General features: G+C 50.6%; 5 protein-coding genes across 5 annotated transcripts; 2 read left to right on the top strand and 3 right to left on the bottom strand.

The window, feature by feature from the left end:
* Positions 1 to 436: 436 nt before the first annotated feature.
* C8Q69DRAFT_326933 (hypothetical protein) lies at positions 437 to 2,006 on the bottom strand. Its single transcript, XM_028627427.1, has one exon. It carries the CDS (start codon positions 1,517 to 1,519, stop codon positions 569 to 571), a length of 951 nt encoding a protein of 316 aa, XP_028483184.1. The 5' UTR covers positions 1,520 to 2,006; the 3' UTR covers positions 437 to 568.
* On the top strand, positions 2,007 to 4,699 carry C8Q69DRAFT_326934 (fungal-specific transcription factor). Its single transcript, XM_028627428.1, has 4 exons — positions 2,007 to 2,617; positions 2,673 to 2,805; positions 2,888 to 3,963; positions 4,050 to 4,699. The coding sequence occupies exons 1-4, from the start codon at positions 2,494 to 2,496 to the stop codon at positions 4,679 to 4,681; spliced, it is 1,965 nt and encodes a 654-aa protein (XP_028483183.1). The 5' UTR covers positions 2,007 to 2,493; the 3' UTR covers positions 4,682 to 4,699.
* An 882-nt stretch (positions 4,700 to 5,581) lies between these two features.
* Positions 5,582 to 6,372, top strand: C8Q69DRAFT_446322 (hypothetical protein; the record flags this gene model as incomplete). Its single annotated transcript, XM_028629123.1, has 3 exons — positions 5,582 to 5,667; positions 5,929 to 6,041; positions 6,128 to 6,372. The coding sequence occupies 3 exons, from the start codon at positions 5,582 to 5,584 to the stop codon at positions 6,370 to 6,372; spliced, it is 444 nt and encodes a 147-aa protein (XP_028483182.1).
* A 221-nt stretch (positions 6,373 to 6,593) lies between these two features.
* C8Q69DRAFT_473917 (putative hexose carrier protein) lies at positions 6,594 to 8,888 on the bottom strand. The gene is made up of 2 exons (XM_028631088.1): positions 8,291 to 8,888; positions 6,594 to 8,156 (listed from the first exon to the last, which is right to left on the bottom strand). The coding sequence occupies exons 1-2, from the start codon at positions 8,709 to 8,711 to the stop codon at positions 6,994 to 6,996; spliced, it is 1,584 nt and encodes a 527-aa protein (XP_028483181.1). The 5' UTR covers positions 8,712 to 8,888; the 3' UTR covers positions 6,594 to 6,993.
* A 905-nt stretch (positions 8,889 to 9,793) lies between these two features.
* Positions 9,794 to 16,536, bottom strand: C8Q69DRAFT_473915 (putative transcriptional corepressor of histone genes). Its single transcript, XM_028631087.1, has 5 exons — positions 12,011 to 16,536; positions 11,738 to 11,960; positions 11,528 to 11,686; positions 11,179 to 11,478; positions 9,794 to 11,120 (listed from the first exon to the last, which is right to left on the bottom strand). Exons 1-5 carry the CDS (start codon positions 16,318 to 16,320, stop codon positions 10,023 to 10,025), a joined length of 6,090 nt encoding a protein of 2,029 aa, XP_028483180.1. The 5' UTR covers positions 16,321 to 16,536; the 3' UTR covers positions 9,794 to 10,022.
* Between the last annotated feature and the right edge of the window lie 20 nt (positions 16,537 to 16,556).

Below are 16,556 nucleotides of genomic sequence, written 5' to 3'. Positions count from 1 at the left end.
GCCCATTATAACATGGAAAGAAGAAAGGCACTGAACATGAAAGAGCCAGTACCTATTAACAGAGGCCGCCTATTGACAAACATGATACTTAAACCAACTGTACAATAGAAGTAATGACCAATGCAAAATACAGCCTTATACTGTGAGGAGAGAATACCACTGTACAATATACCTATCCTACTGGTACCCTAACGTTCTCAGCCTCAACACCCAAGAGTGAGGGTACTTCCTGTAATAATCAGCATCACTTATACTCATACTTAGCAGGCATAACCCTCAACGATCTATATATTCGTCTGATTGGCCAGGACACGTGGTACGCCACGTGTGACCCACAGAAACCAGATTTACTTATCCTAAAGGGGGAACGCGTGGTTTTTCGTCTGATTACATGACCACATGCACTCTTGTTCGTCCGATAGTTATGGAACAATATAGCACATTCTTTCTACTGGTTGATCTTTTCCATTCTGTGTCCCTGAAAGATGACAGAAGTCTTTAAGCATATATCCTACAGCATGAGATGTTCTATGAAATCCACAGTCTATATTCGTGTTCTATAGAATACCTATTGCTCCAAACTATCTTTATAATCAATAACCGCCTGTTCGAACGAAGAATCCCGCTTGAACCCAAGTTTGATAGTCTGGCTGTTATCGAACTTGGTGGGCCATGAGTGCAGGATCGCTTTGAGACTAGCATCTTCTTCCTCCTTCAGCAGGGCCAATTTATCCTTCCCGCCAACCTTCTCCAACGCGTCCATCATTTCCTGGATCGTGACGCAGATGCCGGGGACGTTGAGCTGTCGGATGTGCGGGGGAAGCGAGTCTGCCGGCAGCGTGAGGGTGAAGAGGAGATTGTGAACGAGGGTCTTCGGGGAGCAGAGCCATGATTTGAAGGAGCGGTCTTTGAGTGGGATAACCGACTCTTGTCCATTTAGAGGCTCGCGGATCATACCGGAGAGGAATGATGAAGCTGCTGCTGTAGGGGCACCTGGGCGAACTGAGATGGTTGGAAATCGGAGTGTGAAGCCAGTAATGAAGCCTCGCCTCGTGTATTCGTTGATGAGAGCCTCGCAGATGAGCTTCTCTGCGCCGTATGAGGACTGGGGGGTAGGAGTAACGCTGTCATCGACCACTTCGGGTAGTGGCTGGCCGTAGACGGCCTGACTTGATGAGTAGATAACCCGCACTCCAGGGGCCGTCTTGCGCAGCTCATCCAGCAAGCTGCGAGTCGCGTCGATATTAACGCGTAACCCCAGATCGAAGTTGGCTTCTGATCCAGAGGACATGATTCCGTGGAAAGCGTATACCGCATCCAGCGACTTGTCAACTACCGTGTCCGCGCCACTCAAGAGGTCAGCCTTGATAATTCGGGCATTCTGAGGGTATTTGACGCCCTTAGGAATCGGTGGTTCGTTGATGTCGGTCAGAGTGACCTTGTAGGATTCCTCATTCAGGAGCTCTCTGGCCAAGAGCTGGCCGATAAAGCCAGCCGCGCCGGTGATTAGAATATGCATATTGGGTTGTTTGAATTGAAATTGACCACAGTTAAGACTTCCTCTGTTGCCAATTTCACAGTCGTACCTGCATTGACATTATGTAGTGATCCCAAATGCCCCTCCTTTTGATTGTTGCTCCTCTCCTAAGCTTTCGCCGATATGGAGCTGAGATATCAACATCATCGGACTTGCTCCGGCACTCGCATGGAGTCCGATCTGGGCTATCTTGGCATCACATTGGGTCAATCATGCAATGGACGAGGATTTTATATCAGTGTCCCAAGATCTGCAAAGCCAAGTATCCTCCCAGGCCCCGTTGTAGAGACAAGATCTTAATGGGTGATGTCGCAGCTGCTCCCGAATCCCAAATCCCCACTATCGGGCGAACTGCGCTTCACAAGAGCCTGTCTTCGCTGTAGGACCGAAGAGTCTTATATATAACGGTATAGAATCAAAACTGAACGAGAGCACTAAGTGTTGGATGAAGAGTTCTCGTGTATGCTGAGATGATGAGCACCAGTGGTCCAATCGAAACACGGAGCACAACAGGCGCACTTCCTTACGGTTGATAACAGGGCTTTCAACGAGATAAGAACCGGGCTACATACTGCAGCCTCATAGTGATCAAGGAATATATGATTATTGGGAAACTCAGCTGATGCTTGAATCTGTTTCCAATCTCAATGGTGAACCTACTGACCTGTGTACTCTACCCTGCTCAATTCGGCCGAATATGCTGCTGAGTCATCACCCCGCTCCCCACGCGGCTTGGCGTGGGGTAATGGGATGCCTTCGGTCTTCAGGCCTACTGGCCCGAGTCAGGTTACTTACTGGACTGAAGCAGGAAATCGAATTCTTCCTTCCTCTCACCGGCCATGGTGGCTGCTTCGTTGTCATTTTCCCTCATGAGATCGCGAGGCTAGACAATACCAGGCCGGTCTGATCCTCCTGTCCAATGCCTCTTTTCCAGAGCTGCAGCGTCACAGACGGCCATGGCGACGCCCTCGCTGAAACGATCGGCGTACGAAGCCGAGTTGGACGCACCGCGAAGAGACGGGGATAGACAGTCCGTCGAGATGCGCACGCCTCCGCCCAAGATTTCAAAAGCAAAAGCCTGTACGTAGACCGTCTCTGGTGAGCACGGATACTGTATAACTGATCTATGAGCCAGGTGCGGAATGCAAGAGGCATAAGATCAAATGCGAATTGAAACCCGGGGAGTCCAGTTGCGCAAAGTGCAGACGAAGCGGGATCAAGTGTGTTGTCAATGACTTCTCTCAGAAATTTGTCGACGACGACAACATGTGAGTGCTAATGTTTGGGTCAAGACGAGCCATGCGGTTGGCTGGTGAGACTTGGCGGCTAATCTACAAATATCTGATCTAGATGGAAATCCCAAGCATCGGCTACAATCCAGCAACTTCAGGCAGCCGTGTCCCATCTTCTCCGTCAGAGTAACCTCCCGGAGCTGTCGACATATCCTGCTGAAGGTAACAATCACGTTCCCAGTCCAGCGTCATCCAATCACACCTACCGCCATTCTCAGGATGAGGGACATCCGTCTGTGACTGCCGCTGCACAAACCCCGGTCATGGAAACGGCACGAGAGAACTCTGCAGAGCCAGACCTCGAGGACCGCGAACTCGTGCCGGCACCGATGCGTAGCCTGTACGAGGTGACCAAGCTGCGCAATTTGCGCAGCAACCCCTTCGAGAAGCCCAAGTCGACTCTGCTGGAGGAAGACTTTGTCTCGCGGGGCTTTATTTCGTTGCACGAAGCCGAGGAACTATTCGCCTATTTCAGCCGGACTATGAACCAATTACTCTGGGGAGGAATCCTGCTTGTCCACGAAACGCTAACATCGGCGCGGCGCGCATCGTCTTTGCTCTCTGTAGCCGTTCTGACCGTGGCCGCTCTCCATATCCCCAACCGGACCGAGACTCTTAACGTATGTTACCATGAGTACGTGTCACTGGTGTCCAGCATGTCTTTGACCCGGTCCCACACGCTCGACGACATCCGTGGGCTCTGTGTCGGTGCCTTCTGGTTGTCTGATCTGAGCTGGAAACTCTCTGGGCATGCGGTCCGCATTGCGACCGAGCTGGGCCTCCATCAGAGCTTCCAGAAAATGACGCGAGGCCACAATGATCAGTATGAGCGTGCACAGCTGTGGTATCTGCTGTATGTGTGCGATCACCACTTCAGCATCGCCTACGGACGACCCCCCGTGATACACGAGGATCTTGCTATCAAGAACTACGAGACGTTCTTGCAGTCACCGCTCGTGGTCCCTGGAGACATTCGACTGGTGGCGCAAGTCGCCTTATTTGTGATCCTCACCGAAGCCTATCGGACATTCGGGTCGGATACCGAACAGGCATTGAGTGAAGACGACTTTGGCCAGCTGCGAGTTTACAATGTTGCTGTGGATCAATGGCGTTTGCTCTGGCAGCCCCGTTCAGGTATGACGTTGGTTGGTCCTTGCTCTACTTATCCCTCTCTCTACTTATCGTATGCGCATGACACTGATGCCAAACACCTGGTGTAGCTGACAGCCCCTATGTGCGCACGTACCCGTCCAAAGGGGTTGTGCTACATTATCACTTTGCCAAATTCCAGCTCAACTCGCTCTCGCTGCGCGCTCTCTCCCCGACCAACACGCCGGTCTTCTCGATGGACCGGAAAGAATCGGCCAACATTGCCATCTCGTCGGCGATGGCCTGTTTGAACATGGTCCTCGAGGAGCCTGATGTGCGAGACGCGATTGTGGGAGTGCCCATCTTCACGCACACGATGGTCACGTTCTCAGCGGTGTTCCTGCTGAAGGTCGCGGTGAACTGGAACAGCGCGTACTTGAACATCGACGGGCGCCAGGTGCGCCAGCTGGTGGAGCGGGTGATCGCGCTGCTGAATAGCGTGTCGGCCGGGGAGCGTCACCTGACCCGGCATATCGCGCGCGGTCTGGGGAAGATGCTGGAGCGCTTCAATGCGTGGGAGGGCGGATGGCATCCGCACGGGCGAGAGCTGAAGAAACGCGACATGCCGGGCGGCGCGAATGCTATGGCGCAAGGGTTTCCACCGCCCGATCTGATCTACGATATGGTAGGGACGTATGGATTCGGGCTGGATGAGAACCTGCTGGATCCCACCATGGCGACTTTTGAGTATCTCGCGACGTGAGGGGATCTGTATACCTTTCTTTTTTTTTTTGAATATCATCTATACCTTTTTTGTTTATTAGTGATTATGATACCAATAAAGTACTTGCAACAATAATATACTCGAAATATTATAATAATAACACGGTGTTCAATGTTGCCTTTTCTACTCCGCTTTGGCCTGATGTCATTGGGAGCTGCCGCGCTCGTCATGGCGGGTCTGGGGTATTGATGGGTACGGTATTGGTAATACCGACCAAGTACCGTACGGGCACCGTCTGGGGTGAGCGCCGACAAGGCGGAACAGCCAACGCAGCAGCAGTGTCAGTAGTATCGAATACGCGTGGATACAGGGCTTCTCCCTGAGAGCTGTAGTGTAAGTACTGTACTGTACTGTAGTTACTTGTTTACATACATACTCTAACTCGGTAATAGTTACTAGACTGACTTATCTAACTCAGCATGCCGACTCTGGAACCTGGTGGCTTTTCTCGTCCAGGAACCAAGCAAGCGTCGTCTCTTCCCCCCTCGTTAACTTCCCGGTCTGCTTATCCCCCATGTAGATAGAGTAAGAGTACGAGTAACTACCATAGACTCTAGGTTAACTCGATCTTCCCTCAGCCTCCCGTCAACCTTCCTTCTCCCCCACCGGCGCCCGGTTGAGAAGGCTGTCCCATTCCATCCCCCTTCGACCTCCCCTGCCCTTCCCTGCCTTTCCCTCCCTTTTCCTCTCTCTTTCTCTCTTTCCCTCTCTCCCTCTCCCTCTCCCTCCCTCCTCCCTTCTCCCAGATACCCTCCTCTAGCTAGCCAGTCCTCCCTATCCCGGGATTCGTGGGCGTCTTTCTGACAACCCTCCATTCCATTGAGCCCCATCCTACCGCTCAAATCATCCTAAAGCACCTCCCAATCATCCAAAAACACCATGTCCACGCGCAAGAGAAAGCAGGAAGCCGAAGAGGAAGAAGAACTCGTGGCGCTGCCCAGCGACGAGAGTGAAGAAGAAGAAGAGTAAGTCATCTCGTCCCCCGCTCAATACCCGCCATACGCGACCGCATCATCATAATCATTATCATCATCATCTGGCGCTCCCTTGCACGTCACGTCAATGGCACTGCGGTCGCCGATTGTGACTGGGTGGCCTTTGAAAATCGCTACATCACATGATTCGATTGGCCTCCGCGATGCCATTGCGCGCGCGCAAAATAGCGCCTTTGGATCGATATATCAACTTTTTGAAGACGATTCGATCAGACTGACGCATACTACTAGATATGAAGATTCTGATGTAGGAAGTGAAGAAGAGGAGGGCTCGGAGGAGGAAGAGGAAGAAGAAGAAGAATCCGAAGGGGAAGGGGAGGAAGAAGACGCTGGAGAAGCTGCAGGTAGGTCTTCTTTTCCTTCTCAACTTGCGTTGATATCGCTCTTTTCGGTCATGGGACAGATATCGCTGACCTAGATGTCACTGCAGGACCTCCCGCTGCTAAGAAGCGAAAGACTGAGGCTGCGGAAGAGAACGGCGACAAGGAAGAGGAGGAGCAGAACGGAGAAGGTGAGAACGGCGCCGGCGAGGAAGAGGAAGAAGAGGCAGAAGGGGAGGAAGAGGAACCTGAGGAGACCGCGAAGGACAGTGGCCCTGCTGCGGCCGCGAAAGAGGCCAAGGGCGGCCAGGTGCCCAAGGAACCCGAAACTGCTGAGGCGGAAGAAGAAGAGTAGAGTGCGATCACCGATCTACTGCAGTAGCAGATCGGAGGCGTCTAACGCACGCTGTCCGCATCTCATTGGTTTGAGTCCCGCGTTCAGATATAGATACGTCCCAATATGAAATGATGTCCTTATCTACTCTACTGTACTAGACGGCGTGATCTTGTGCTACTTGCTGCCACATCATTACTACTGGGCATGCAGCGATCAATCTATGTACTGAGGCCCATTGCCCTAGATTGCGTAGAATTGCTATGTTCCAAGTCTGCATAAATACCAGGTCGCACTAGGAACAGATGCGGGGAAATTGGGATCAGAACGGGTCGCTGAAGTGGAACACCTACACTAACTAACTATTTAAATAACTGCCTGCACTAAACAAGTCGAACCTAAAGAGCACGACACTATGCTGCAGACGACCAGAGTATGCGCGAGAAGACCGTGTCTATCTCTCCCTCAGAAGTTTGCCCAAGGTTTACTTACACCAGGCGCATCTCTGCCTATGTATATACTAGGACGTCACCTACGCATGGTTTCAGAGACTCCAGCAGCATCACAAGCATGGAGGATAGTTACAAGAAACAGGTGGAAACAGTCACTAAAAGGAAAGTTCTCATCTTCAACGACATATCGCTAAACTGCAGATACCTCCAAGTGCTCTGCTTTCTCCTTCGACGCGTCAATAATACCCTCATTATCAGCTCTCAATCTCGCCCGCTCCTGCAACTGCCTCTCGATCTCCGCCACCTTCTCCCTATTGACTGAATCCCGAGCCACCTGGAAAATCGACGGTCTCGTGCCGTCCTCGCGGTCTGCGAACAGCAGATCGACTGCTTCCAATGGCATTTTACTCGTCTCCGGAAAGCAGAAATACACCAGCGGCACGGTAGCGAAGTTGATCACGGCGAAAACGACATATGAGCGATATCCAATATTCGTGATCATGGGAGGAGTGATCTCCACCACGAGGAAAGTGAATAACCACTGCGACACGACGGCCAGGGCGCCTCCACGCAGCCGGAGCTTCAGCGGCAGAAGCTCACTAGGATAGATCCACATGTTGGATTGCCAGCCTAGAGTGAAGAAGGTCTGAAAGAGATAGAGCACCACAGCCGCGGCGTAGCCGAGTCCCTTGGTTCCAATCCCAACGAAGATCGCAGACAGAGTCATACAGATGCCCATCCCAACGGAGCCGAGCATGAATAGCTTCCGACGTCCAACCCGATCGACCACGTACCAGGGAATCAAACTGCTGAGGAAATACCACACTTGCAAACCGCCCGCTACGAGCAGGGCATCATAGCGACTCATCCCGATGGAATCTTGAAAGATATACGGACCCAGCGACGACATGACATTGACGCCCGATAGCTGCTGGAAGAAATTGGCTGAGAAAGCAAGCGCAACGCGCGTGAATCCGCTGATACCGTTATCTTTAAACACATCACTCCACGAACCGGCCTCTTCGGCCTCCACTGCAATAGCGTATTGGATTTCCTTCAGCTCCTCGCTGACTTCTGGCGTATCGGGGTATCCTGCCCGGAGGGCCGCTAGGGCTATCTTGGCTCGTTCGATCTCACCTTTGGCGCAGAGATATCGAGGTGATTCAGGTAGGAAGGGCATCATGATAACGGTGATGATGCAGAAGACGATCTGGAATGCACATGGGAGTCTCCATTGGACGGAGCCGGGGTAGGATGTCATGCCGTAGTCGAGCCAGTTGGCGATAATCAGACCCATGATTAGATTTGATAGTTGCATTGCCATCATTCGGCCGCGGGATTGAGGAGTGGCGCCTAAGTAATCATATAGATAAATAAATCAGGTCATGTTCATTGAACCTTCCACAAGGAGAAAACCAACATAATAATAACAACAATAACACCAATAAAAGAAGAAGAAAAAGAAGAAAAAAAAAAAAAAAACTCACATTCACTAAGATAAATCGGAATCACCGTAGTCATAGTCCCCAATCCAAAGCCCGCAACAATCCTCCCCACAAGAAACTGCGCCAACCCAAACGTCGTCGTCTGCAATATCGCCCCAACACAAACCACCACCGCACCAGCGATATTGCTCTGTTTCCTTCCAAACCGATCCCCCAGCGTGAACTGGAACAGCGCACCAAGAAGACATCCCACATCATACGAAGCGACCAGGAACGCTAAGAGGGATGAGCTGGGGTTGTTGAATACAGAGAGAAATTCGGGCGATGTGGTTAATCCGCCCATGAAGCCGAGGTCGTACCCGAAGAGGAGGAAGCCGATTGAACAGCAGAATGTTACTGCGTATACGAGGTTTTGGCCTCGAAGGCCTATGAATGATGGAGAAGGAGATGGAGAGGAGGACATGGTGTTTTGTTTTGTTTTGTTTTTCTTGGGTCTTGGTATAGTATTGTTTAGAGGCTTAACGCATCTCTTTCGCTCTGTATATATATATATACTGGTAAATACCAAAAGAGGAGACCGGCTATGTAATAAGCTTACTCCCGGCTTTCCAAGCGTCAATCCCCTATTCCATTACATATGTACGGACAACTGTACCTACCCTACCTACCTACCTACCTATCTACGCTATTTCCCAGATTCCATCACCATCATCATCATCATGCATTACCGACGCTCGACGATCAGACCATTCTTGGGCGGGGATAAACCGGGGTATTTTCCAAGATCAGTTTACTATTCGTCCTACCTAGTCAGTTAGATGCTTGGTTAGTTAGTTAGTTCACTAGTTAGTTAGTTAAGTCAGGACTAGGTAGTTAGTTAGTTGACCCCATATTTACCGTTATATCATTGCATCGGAGCCAACTCCGAGCGTGGGGAATTGCGGGATCCGGGGAAGGAATTTGCGGGGAGGATCGGAGGTTTTCTTTTTCTCCCCGGGTGGGGGTATTTTAGCGATAGGTATTACTACACATAACTAACTATAGGTGGGTAGGGAGGTTGTGGTGTTTATGGTACGTGCGTATAAGTATCAGGAGAGTTGGGGGGGATAGTTAGGATCTAAACCTTGGAATTTAAAAAAAAAGGGAGAAGAGTCTGCCATTGCTGTTCAAATTGATTCTTGTCTTGAAAGGGAGGTCAGAGGAAGAATAGATTGTAGTATTTGCTTTTGCTCTAGATAATTATTAGTTACATTAGGTAGTTAGAGAGCAAAATGGATATGTTTATGAAAGTTAAGGAAAGAGAATTTACTGTTGCTACTTCGCATTTAGCGGAACGGTGCTAGAGATGAAGTATTTAGTTCCGTTCCAATGGCATAATAATTCGTGTCACACCAGAGCGAATACGACCTCGAATGAATGGATGCTGTGCCCTGGCGTGGCTTGCACACTCGGAGTACCTCCGTTTAACTCATTTAGGCAGTTCCGTCAGTCAATACCTAGATAACTAATACTTTACTCCGTAGGGTAGCCCGTAAAGAAAAGAGCCCTGGCATTCCAGGGTTGATTATTACTAGGTGATTGAAAAATCTATATTTTTGCCCGTAAAGAATGATTTATAGCAACCTTCCTTCCTCCGTTTCCCGGTTCCTGGATCAGAATTTCCAACGCGCCGCCGTATGGTACATACGCCGGGGTCCCTCTCCTATAATGCAATATCAAAGGATAAAACGAAGAAGCGCTAAAATACAATAACGAAAGAAAAAGAAAGCGTATATCAAGCGTCCGATGCTTGCGTGTCCATGGGCTCGGGTTCATCAGGCTTTCCTTGCTCCTGCGTCGAATCCTGTTGTTCCGTCTCCTCATCATCGACATTAGGATCAAGTTCCGTTTCGTCGGCATCTTCGTCCTCGGCTTCAGGCTCTACCTCGTCCCCGTCGCCTTCTCCTTGACCTTCTTCTTCTTCAAGTTCTGTGACCCCTTCACCTTCCGCACCCTCTTCCGCCTGCTCACCGTCTCCTTCGGCGTCCTCTATTTCCTCGTCCCCTTCTTCATCTTCATCTTCTTCTTCACCGTCGCCTTCGCCCTCGCCTTCGCCATCGTCCCCTTCATCGCCGTCCACAGCTGACAATTCGGACGTGGGATCAGGAGACCGTCCGTTCAGGTTGGGGAACAAGAGATCCTTATGTTCAGCATTGAGTTTGGACAGCCTCTCCTCGTCGATTTCGCTTAGCTCGCTTTCGTCATCGGCGCTGTCATGTACACTGCCTGGGAGACTGCCCCTGGGCCCTCGCTGCTCATCTTCGCGGGCGCTGTTGCGGATAGGAATCGGTGCAGTGGTTTGAATTGTGGGCACCGACTGGCGAGGGCCTTCACCTTCTGTTGGGACAGCAGGCTTTGGTAGTGCAGCACGAGGAACCATGCGGTTGACAATCGCTTCCGCTCTCTTCTGGATGTCTCTTCGAGCGATACCCTTGGTTCGACCCCTGGGAACCGGTGCTTCGGAGGGCGGAGCAGACGTGGGAGGAGTCGGAGTGTCAGCAGCACCGTCATTGGTCATGAGAACATGGTCGACCTTCATCTTTTCTTTACTCTCCTCCTTCGCTTGCTCAACGAAATGATGGATGTTCACCTCGTAAAGTCGAGCATATAGGTCGGCCACAAGATCCTCCAATACCGTCACCTTCATGAGGTTGTTGTTCAGCTTCTTCAACTCCACCGCATCACGAATCAACTCCAGGAGCGTCATGCATGTGGTAGGAAGTTGGGGCAAGGCATCCAAGCGTGCAGTGTTCGTAACAAACTCATCCCAGCTGAGGGGCTTGAAAATGCCCTCTTCATGTCCCTCCGATATGCCGGCCGCTCGTCGAATAAGCTAAGAAAACTAATTAGGATCTGAACCTGGAAATCAACATGATGCTCGCATTGCTCACCTTCGCGTAGACGAGACATATGTCTTCCCAGAGCTTGGTATGGTTGATGAAGTCGCCTTGCTTCTTCCTGACCCGGCGAAGCAATTGCTCAAGATTTGCCCTGTCGTTAAGCTGATCAAGAAGACTGACAAAGAAATAGACATAACGAGTAGTGTAAACGAAATGTCTCCCTGGTCGCTCATATTCTGGCTTCCAGACTTGCAAAGTCATAGTCTTCGTGAATATTTGCTGCGTCAGTTCATGCTTCGCACTTGCGGCAGCAGATTCATCCTTGCGGTCATCGTAGAGAATATGCGCAGTCTAGAACGGTCAGTTGACGACAATGCGATTGAGATGGATGCAAACGTACCCTTGCCACGATACGGTGATGCCAGTTCGATTTATCGGCATTCCTCAGATTCTTCAGGACCTCTAGGATATATGGCTGCCAAACCTCAAGATCTTCTGCTGGTGGCGATACTTTACGGGCCCAGGGAGTTGTCGTTAGAGTGCTGCTACCTTCAGTAGGCTACAAACCGTCAGTAAGCAACAGACAGAAGAAGACAGAATGATAGTTTACCTTCAGAACACCTCTACGAACGAGCTTATGCACGATAGACACCAGTTTATAGTGAGGTTCAAAGATAGGTTCCGAGCGACTATCCTTTCTCTGAGGGAGAGCTTCAATAGCGTCAAGCAGACAATCAATTAGATCGTCAATTTCTACGCGCTTTGACGGTCCTCTCACGGTATCGTCGCAGCTGAACATTTTCCAGAGACATTTGCTGAGGATGTAGTAATTCCTGAAGCATCGTTAGCTCCAATAAACAGGAGTAGACCTGGGACAACTCACATCCATTGCTTAGGCTTATCGATCATCGCTCGCCTTAAAAGATAGCTGGCAAAGTTCCATACGGAATATAGTCGCATCTCTTTGAAAGGCTGCCCCTTGTACATCTGCTGGGTCTCTTCCTTGCTGAAATGGCGAGTGTAGTCAGCAAGGCTAAAGGCACCCATCGACAACGGTTCTCTTGAGGACGAGTACATGCGAATTCCGAAATCAGTATACAGATCTGAGAGGATTGCACGATTTTCAGGGGTTGATTCCGCACTTTGGATCGCTGTGGCGACTGCCATGGAGTAACAATGAATTGCGTTCCGCTGTAAAGCGACAAGTTCCGCTCGGTTGTTGTTGATCTTATCTGCAGACCATGTGATATCTTCCTCCAGTTTCGTGTCGTAGGTTTGTGCCAGTCGATACCACGACTCCCATCTCCCTGACCCGTGCTCCAGGTCCTGTCTGAAATAAGTGATCGCGTCATCCAGATCATTGGTTGGGACCGGATTCAGGCGCTTCTGAGAGCGGAATTTCGTCAAAGCTGCATGACCAAGGAGGAAATACCATCCTTTCTGAGCGATCTTGGCACTCTCTGTCGGAACAGGTATCATGGAAAGTTCGCCTATGCCTTGAACGGCACGGAAGAGATGTGAAGGATTGATTGGAGACTTGAGATAAGCCGACACAACCCTCCTATTGAAAGACAGAGGCGGCGAGGCTCTGGTCATGCCGATAGACTGCTGCATCTTGTCGATAGTAGACTTCAGTTCCGATTTCGAGAGATCCTTAATACTCATCCTGTTCGCCTGCGCCATAACAAAGTCGATCATCATGACTGCTGTCGCCCGATCCAGCTTCTCTGGATGACATCCGTGGTCCACCGTTCCATCGTAAGCCGACAACTTCACGCCATGTAGATCAAATAACACTTGCGATATGTCGGAGTCGTAATTATCTTCGGTTTGTAGCGTCAGTAGTTCTGACTTCATAACTCTCAAAAGCTGCTTGCTCGAATATTTGCAAGCTGAACGAACCCCTAAAGCATTGTGGACAGACCGCAAGTAATGTACACGGTCGTCAGCAGGTGTGTCAAATTGTTCCTTGTTTTGAATGATGGCTTCTTTGAGAAGAGCATATTGTAGGAGCCATGCTCTTACTTGCATGTCACGTAGTTTATCTTTAAAGCTCTCGAGTGACTTCGACAGCTGACCACGGAGCTCTGGGCCGGCCAGTTGACCGACGCGAACAGAGTCTTCGTAGAGGGCAAAACTATGGAGCAGTTTCGAGAGCTGGGCAATTGCAGACATTGATGACTGCAAATGATCGGCATCAATGCACTCAAACGATTTCTCCGGTTCAGCCAAGACCTGCGCCAGTGTCTTCGCTAGCACATCGTCGACTGATTTCAGCCATCTAAGCAGGTTGATTTGACGCTGCTCTTCGGGAATCTCCGTACGCGACGGACTTCGAAGCTCCCTCATTATCGTTTCGATGCTGCGAAGGTTGCAAGAGACGACCTTCGGGGGATAATTTATTGCGCGATATGCATCCTGAAGTCTGCGCCACAGAAAGAGTCTGAGCGTGGCATCCCCGCGGTCGAGGAAGGAGGCCATCTCTTGTAAATGAGAGCCGGGAATCTCTGGAGCTTCGTCCTCACCGTCGATAAATTGCACGGAAGAGGGCTCAAGAATGGGCTCAATGCTCTCAATGAGATCAACAGGATCCTTCGAATCGGAACCGAAGATCATCATGAAAAAGTCCATTGAATTGAGTCTTGAAATCTCTTGATCCAGAGCCGCCGCTGATATTTCGGGCATTACTGCATTGTTAAGCAGGGTGATCTCAGGATCCCCCAGAGCTGACAGGATGTTCCTCAAGTCCTGAAGGCATAGGAGGATGTGCTCTCGCCCTGCATCCTCAGCCATGTTAGAGTGAAACGTAGATGACCACAGATGACGAAGACCAATAGTTGTCCGAGATGCTCTGTCATCTCCATGATCCATGAAATGATTGACAGCAGTGCGCGCCAATAGACCCCACCTAGCTAAACGATCTTTTTGAATTATTCGCGTCCCACCATCAACCTCGCTGTTGGGGTTGTTGATGAGAGCATATACGTCCAGATGTAGCTCATACAGAGTTTGGATCATCTCCATCTCTGAGTAGTGTTTCAGAGTGTATTCAAAAGGACCTTTGGAGGATTGGCGAAGAATCTCCTGCTCCAGCTCCGAGATGCTCTCGACCATTCTGCCGTAAATGAACTCATCCTCCCGGATCGATATCTGGACCACAGTCTCTTTGAGGGCGTCGGGCCATAGGGAAGAAGTGTAAGTTGATTGCATATTAGGCCATCCAGATCCGTTGGGAACACTGGTATCTGTTGAGAATCTGCCGTTGCCCGGCATAAGAAGCTTTTGCAGCCAACTCAAGGCGACTTCATGCAAATGCAACCACTCCCCATTTACGCACTGTACAAAGGCGGAGAGTCCGTCACCACCGGAGAGGACCTTATCGGGTCCAGGTTTCTTTATCGGCTTTCTTGAGTGCTCAAGGAATATTGCTAAGCCTGACCTGTTCATTCCGCGAAGGTCTTGAAGTCCGGTGGAGCTGTCCCCTTGAAGGACCGCTTTTGACCTCTCATCGTCCCAATTCATCAACGACTTGCGGAGATCTCGATAAAGCATAGTCTCAAGTGTGTTCGATTGAGTCGCGGCTAGGTTTGTGGATTCCTTGCGATCGTCTAAGAGACAGACTTTGCTCTTGAGTTCATCAATCGAACCCAAATCCTCTACGCCTACCTTGGAGAGGAGGGAGCCAACAGTACCGAACATCCACTGGTCAGCATGTGAAAAGACTTCTAGTCGATCTTCATAATACTTTTCCTGGTCGAAGGTAACTTCATCGGCTTGCTGCGCAGCTTCGACGTTAGATTCACGGGCACGAGTTCTTCTGCTCTTTGCCCGTCCACTTTCACCAGCGTCGTCATTACCAAAGGACCCAGAAGACCTTTTTCGCGACGGTGCAGATGCTGATTTCAACTCTGTTTCATCAGCCGGCTCCTCTTGCGGACCGGCGTCTTCGTTTGGCTGTCCTGATTGACCCTCCAAAGATTCTCTAAGTTGCGTTTCTGCTCGTTGATCAATGGACGAATGATCCTCAGTAGTCTCCACTTCGTTAGCATCCTGGGCTTTCGTCGCAACTTGGGATTCTGGTTGCTGCGTCTCATTGTTTGCCAACATGTCTACGTCTTTAGGCTCTGTTTCAACCTTGGTCTGAATCTCAGGTGCCGTAGTTTCGACAGGATCCTCGATCGAGGCTGCTACTGAAGGTTCCTCTCCAACTGGTAGTTGGATCTCGATTGCGGCCCCCGGTCCAAGGTGGGTGTTCCCCTGCTCCTCGTCCACGATTATCTGTAGAATAGCCTTTCCTACAGCTGCCCATGTCTTATCAACAGGCGATATTGCTTGTCGAACAGGAGGCGGAGCGAGTGGTTTGTGTTTTGGATCGGTGCTCGAGATCTGGTGTGAGAGAGCAGGAAGATAGGGATAAAGGTCGGTCTGGCTCCTTAACAGTCTAAGAAGGGCCTTTTTCGGGGTCTTCGATGGAATCTGCGATAGCGATGGTCTGTCATCAAGTTTTAAAAGTGTCCCGCGGAGGTCCTCCATGGCGAAAGCCTCCTCCAATCCCAGCTGTGCTGTTCGCGCCTTCAGCTCTTCGTCCTCGTCTTCCAAGACACTTTCGAGTCCGAACCTCGTCATTCGATAGCTCTGCAACGCGCCTCCAATCCTGGCTGTTTTCCTCCATAGGTCCAGGTCCGTGTCGTCTCTCTCCAACGCCTCCGCGAACATCTCCAAGGCCGTCTTGGACTTGGTCGCAATATCGCCCACGGAGCTTGGGCTAGCCTCCCTGATGTCTTCTCGGGTTTTCTGCAGTGAATCTTTGAGCGAGTCCAGAAGGAACTGCCCGTAGTTCTTGTAGGACAAATAGATGGTTTGAAGCAGCGTGCTCGACGTCTCGTTGATATCGTATGCGCCGGTCTCCGCGACCACCTCATCCAGTATATCCACCTGATCGGGCAATCCATCGTGTTCAAGCGTAGTGCGTTTATAGTCCGATATCGACTCAGGATAGTTGAAGATCTCAGATTTGAAGAGGGCCTTGTACGCCTCCGCAGCTTGCGGGTAGAACTGGGGGCCTTGAGAATGCAGTTTCAGCGCATTTTGGTACAGCTTCAGCGCCTCCTCAATCTGGATCTCCTTCGTGTCATCGATCTCCTCCTCACTGTCTTCATCGGGCTCGATGTTCAGAGCTACCCAGGACGACATCGTGCAGTATCGCGACGGACGCGCAGAGCTTCGGAAGTGCTTGCTCGAACGGACCAGCTGTGAGCATCAAAAGAAAACGCGACAAGGGATATGTCAATCAATCTAGGGGGGTATTAAGAGCCCTGAGGTCCGGCCGTAGTACCAGAGGGCGCCACCAGGGCATCAAGATCGACAGGCTGGATATTGCGGGGGAATTAGCCAGCTCCTTTGCCAGCTTCATTAACATTAAATTAATA

The sequence above is a fragment of the Paecilomyces variotii genome (assembly GCF_004022145.1).
Source record: "Paecilomyces variotii strain CBS 101075 chromosome Unknown C8Q69scaffold_9, whole genome shotgun sequence".
Taxonomy (NCBI): Eukaryota; Fungi; Ascomycota; class Eurotiomycetes; order Eurotiales; family Thermoascaceae; genus Paecilomyces; species Paecilomyces variotii.
Note: the sequence above shows the minus strand (reverse complement) of the source record. Positions and strands in the feature narration are given on the sequence as shown.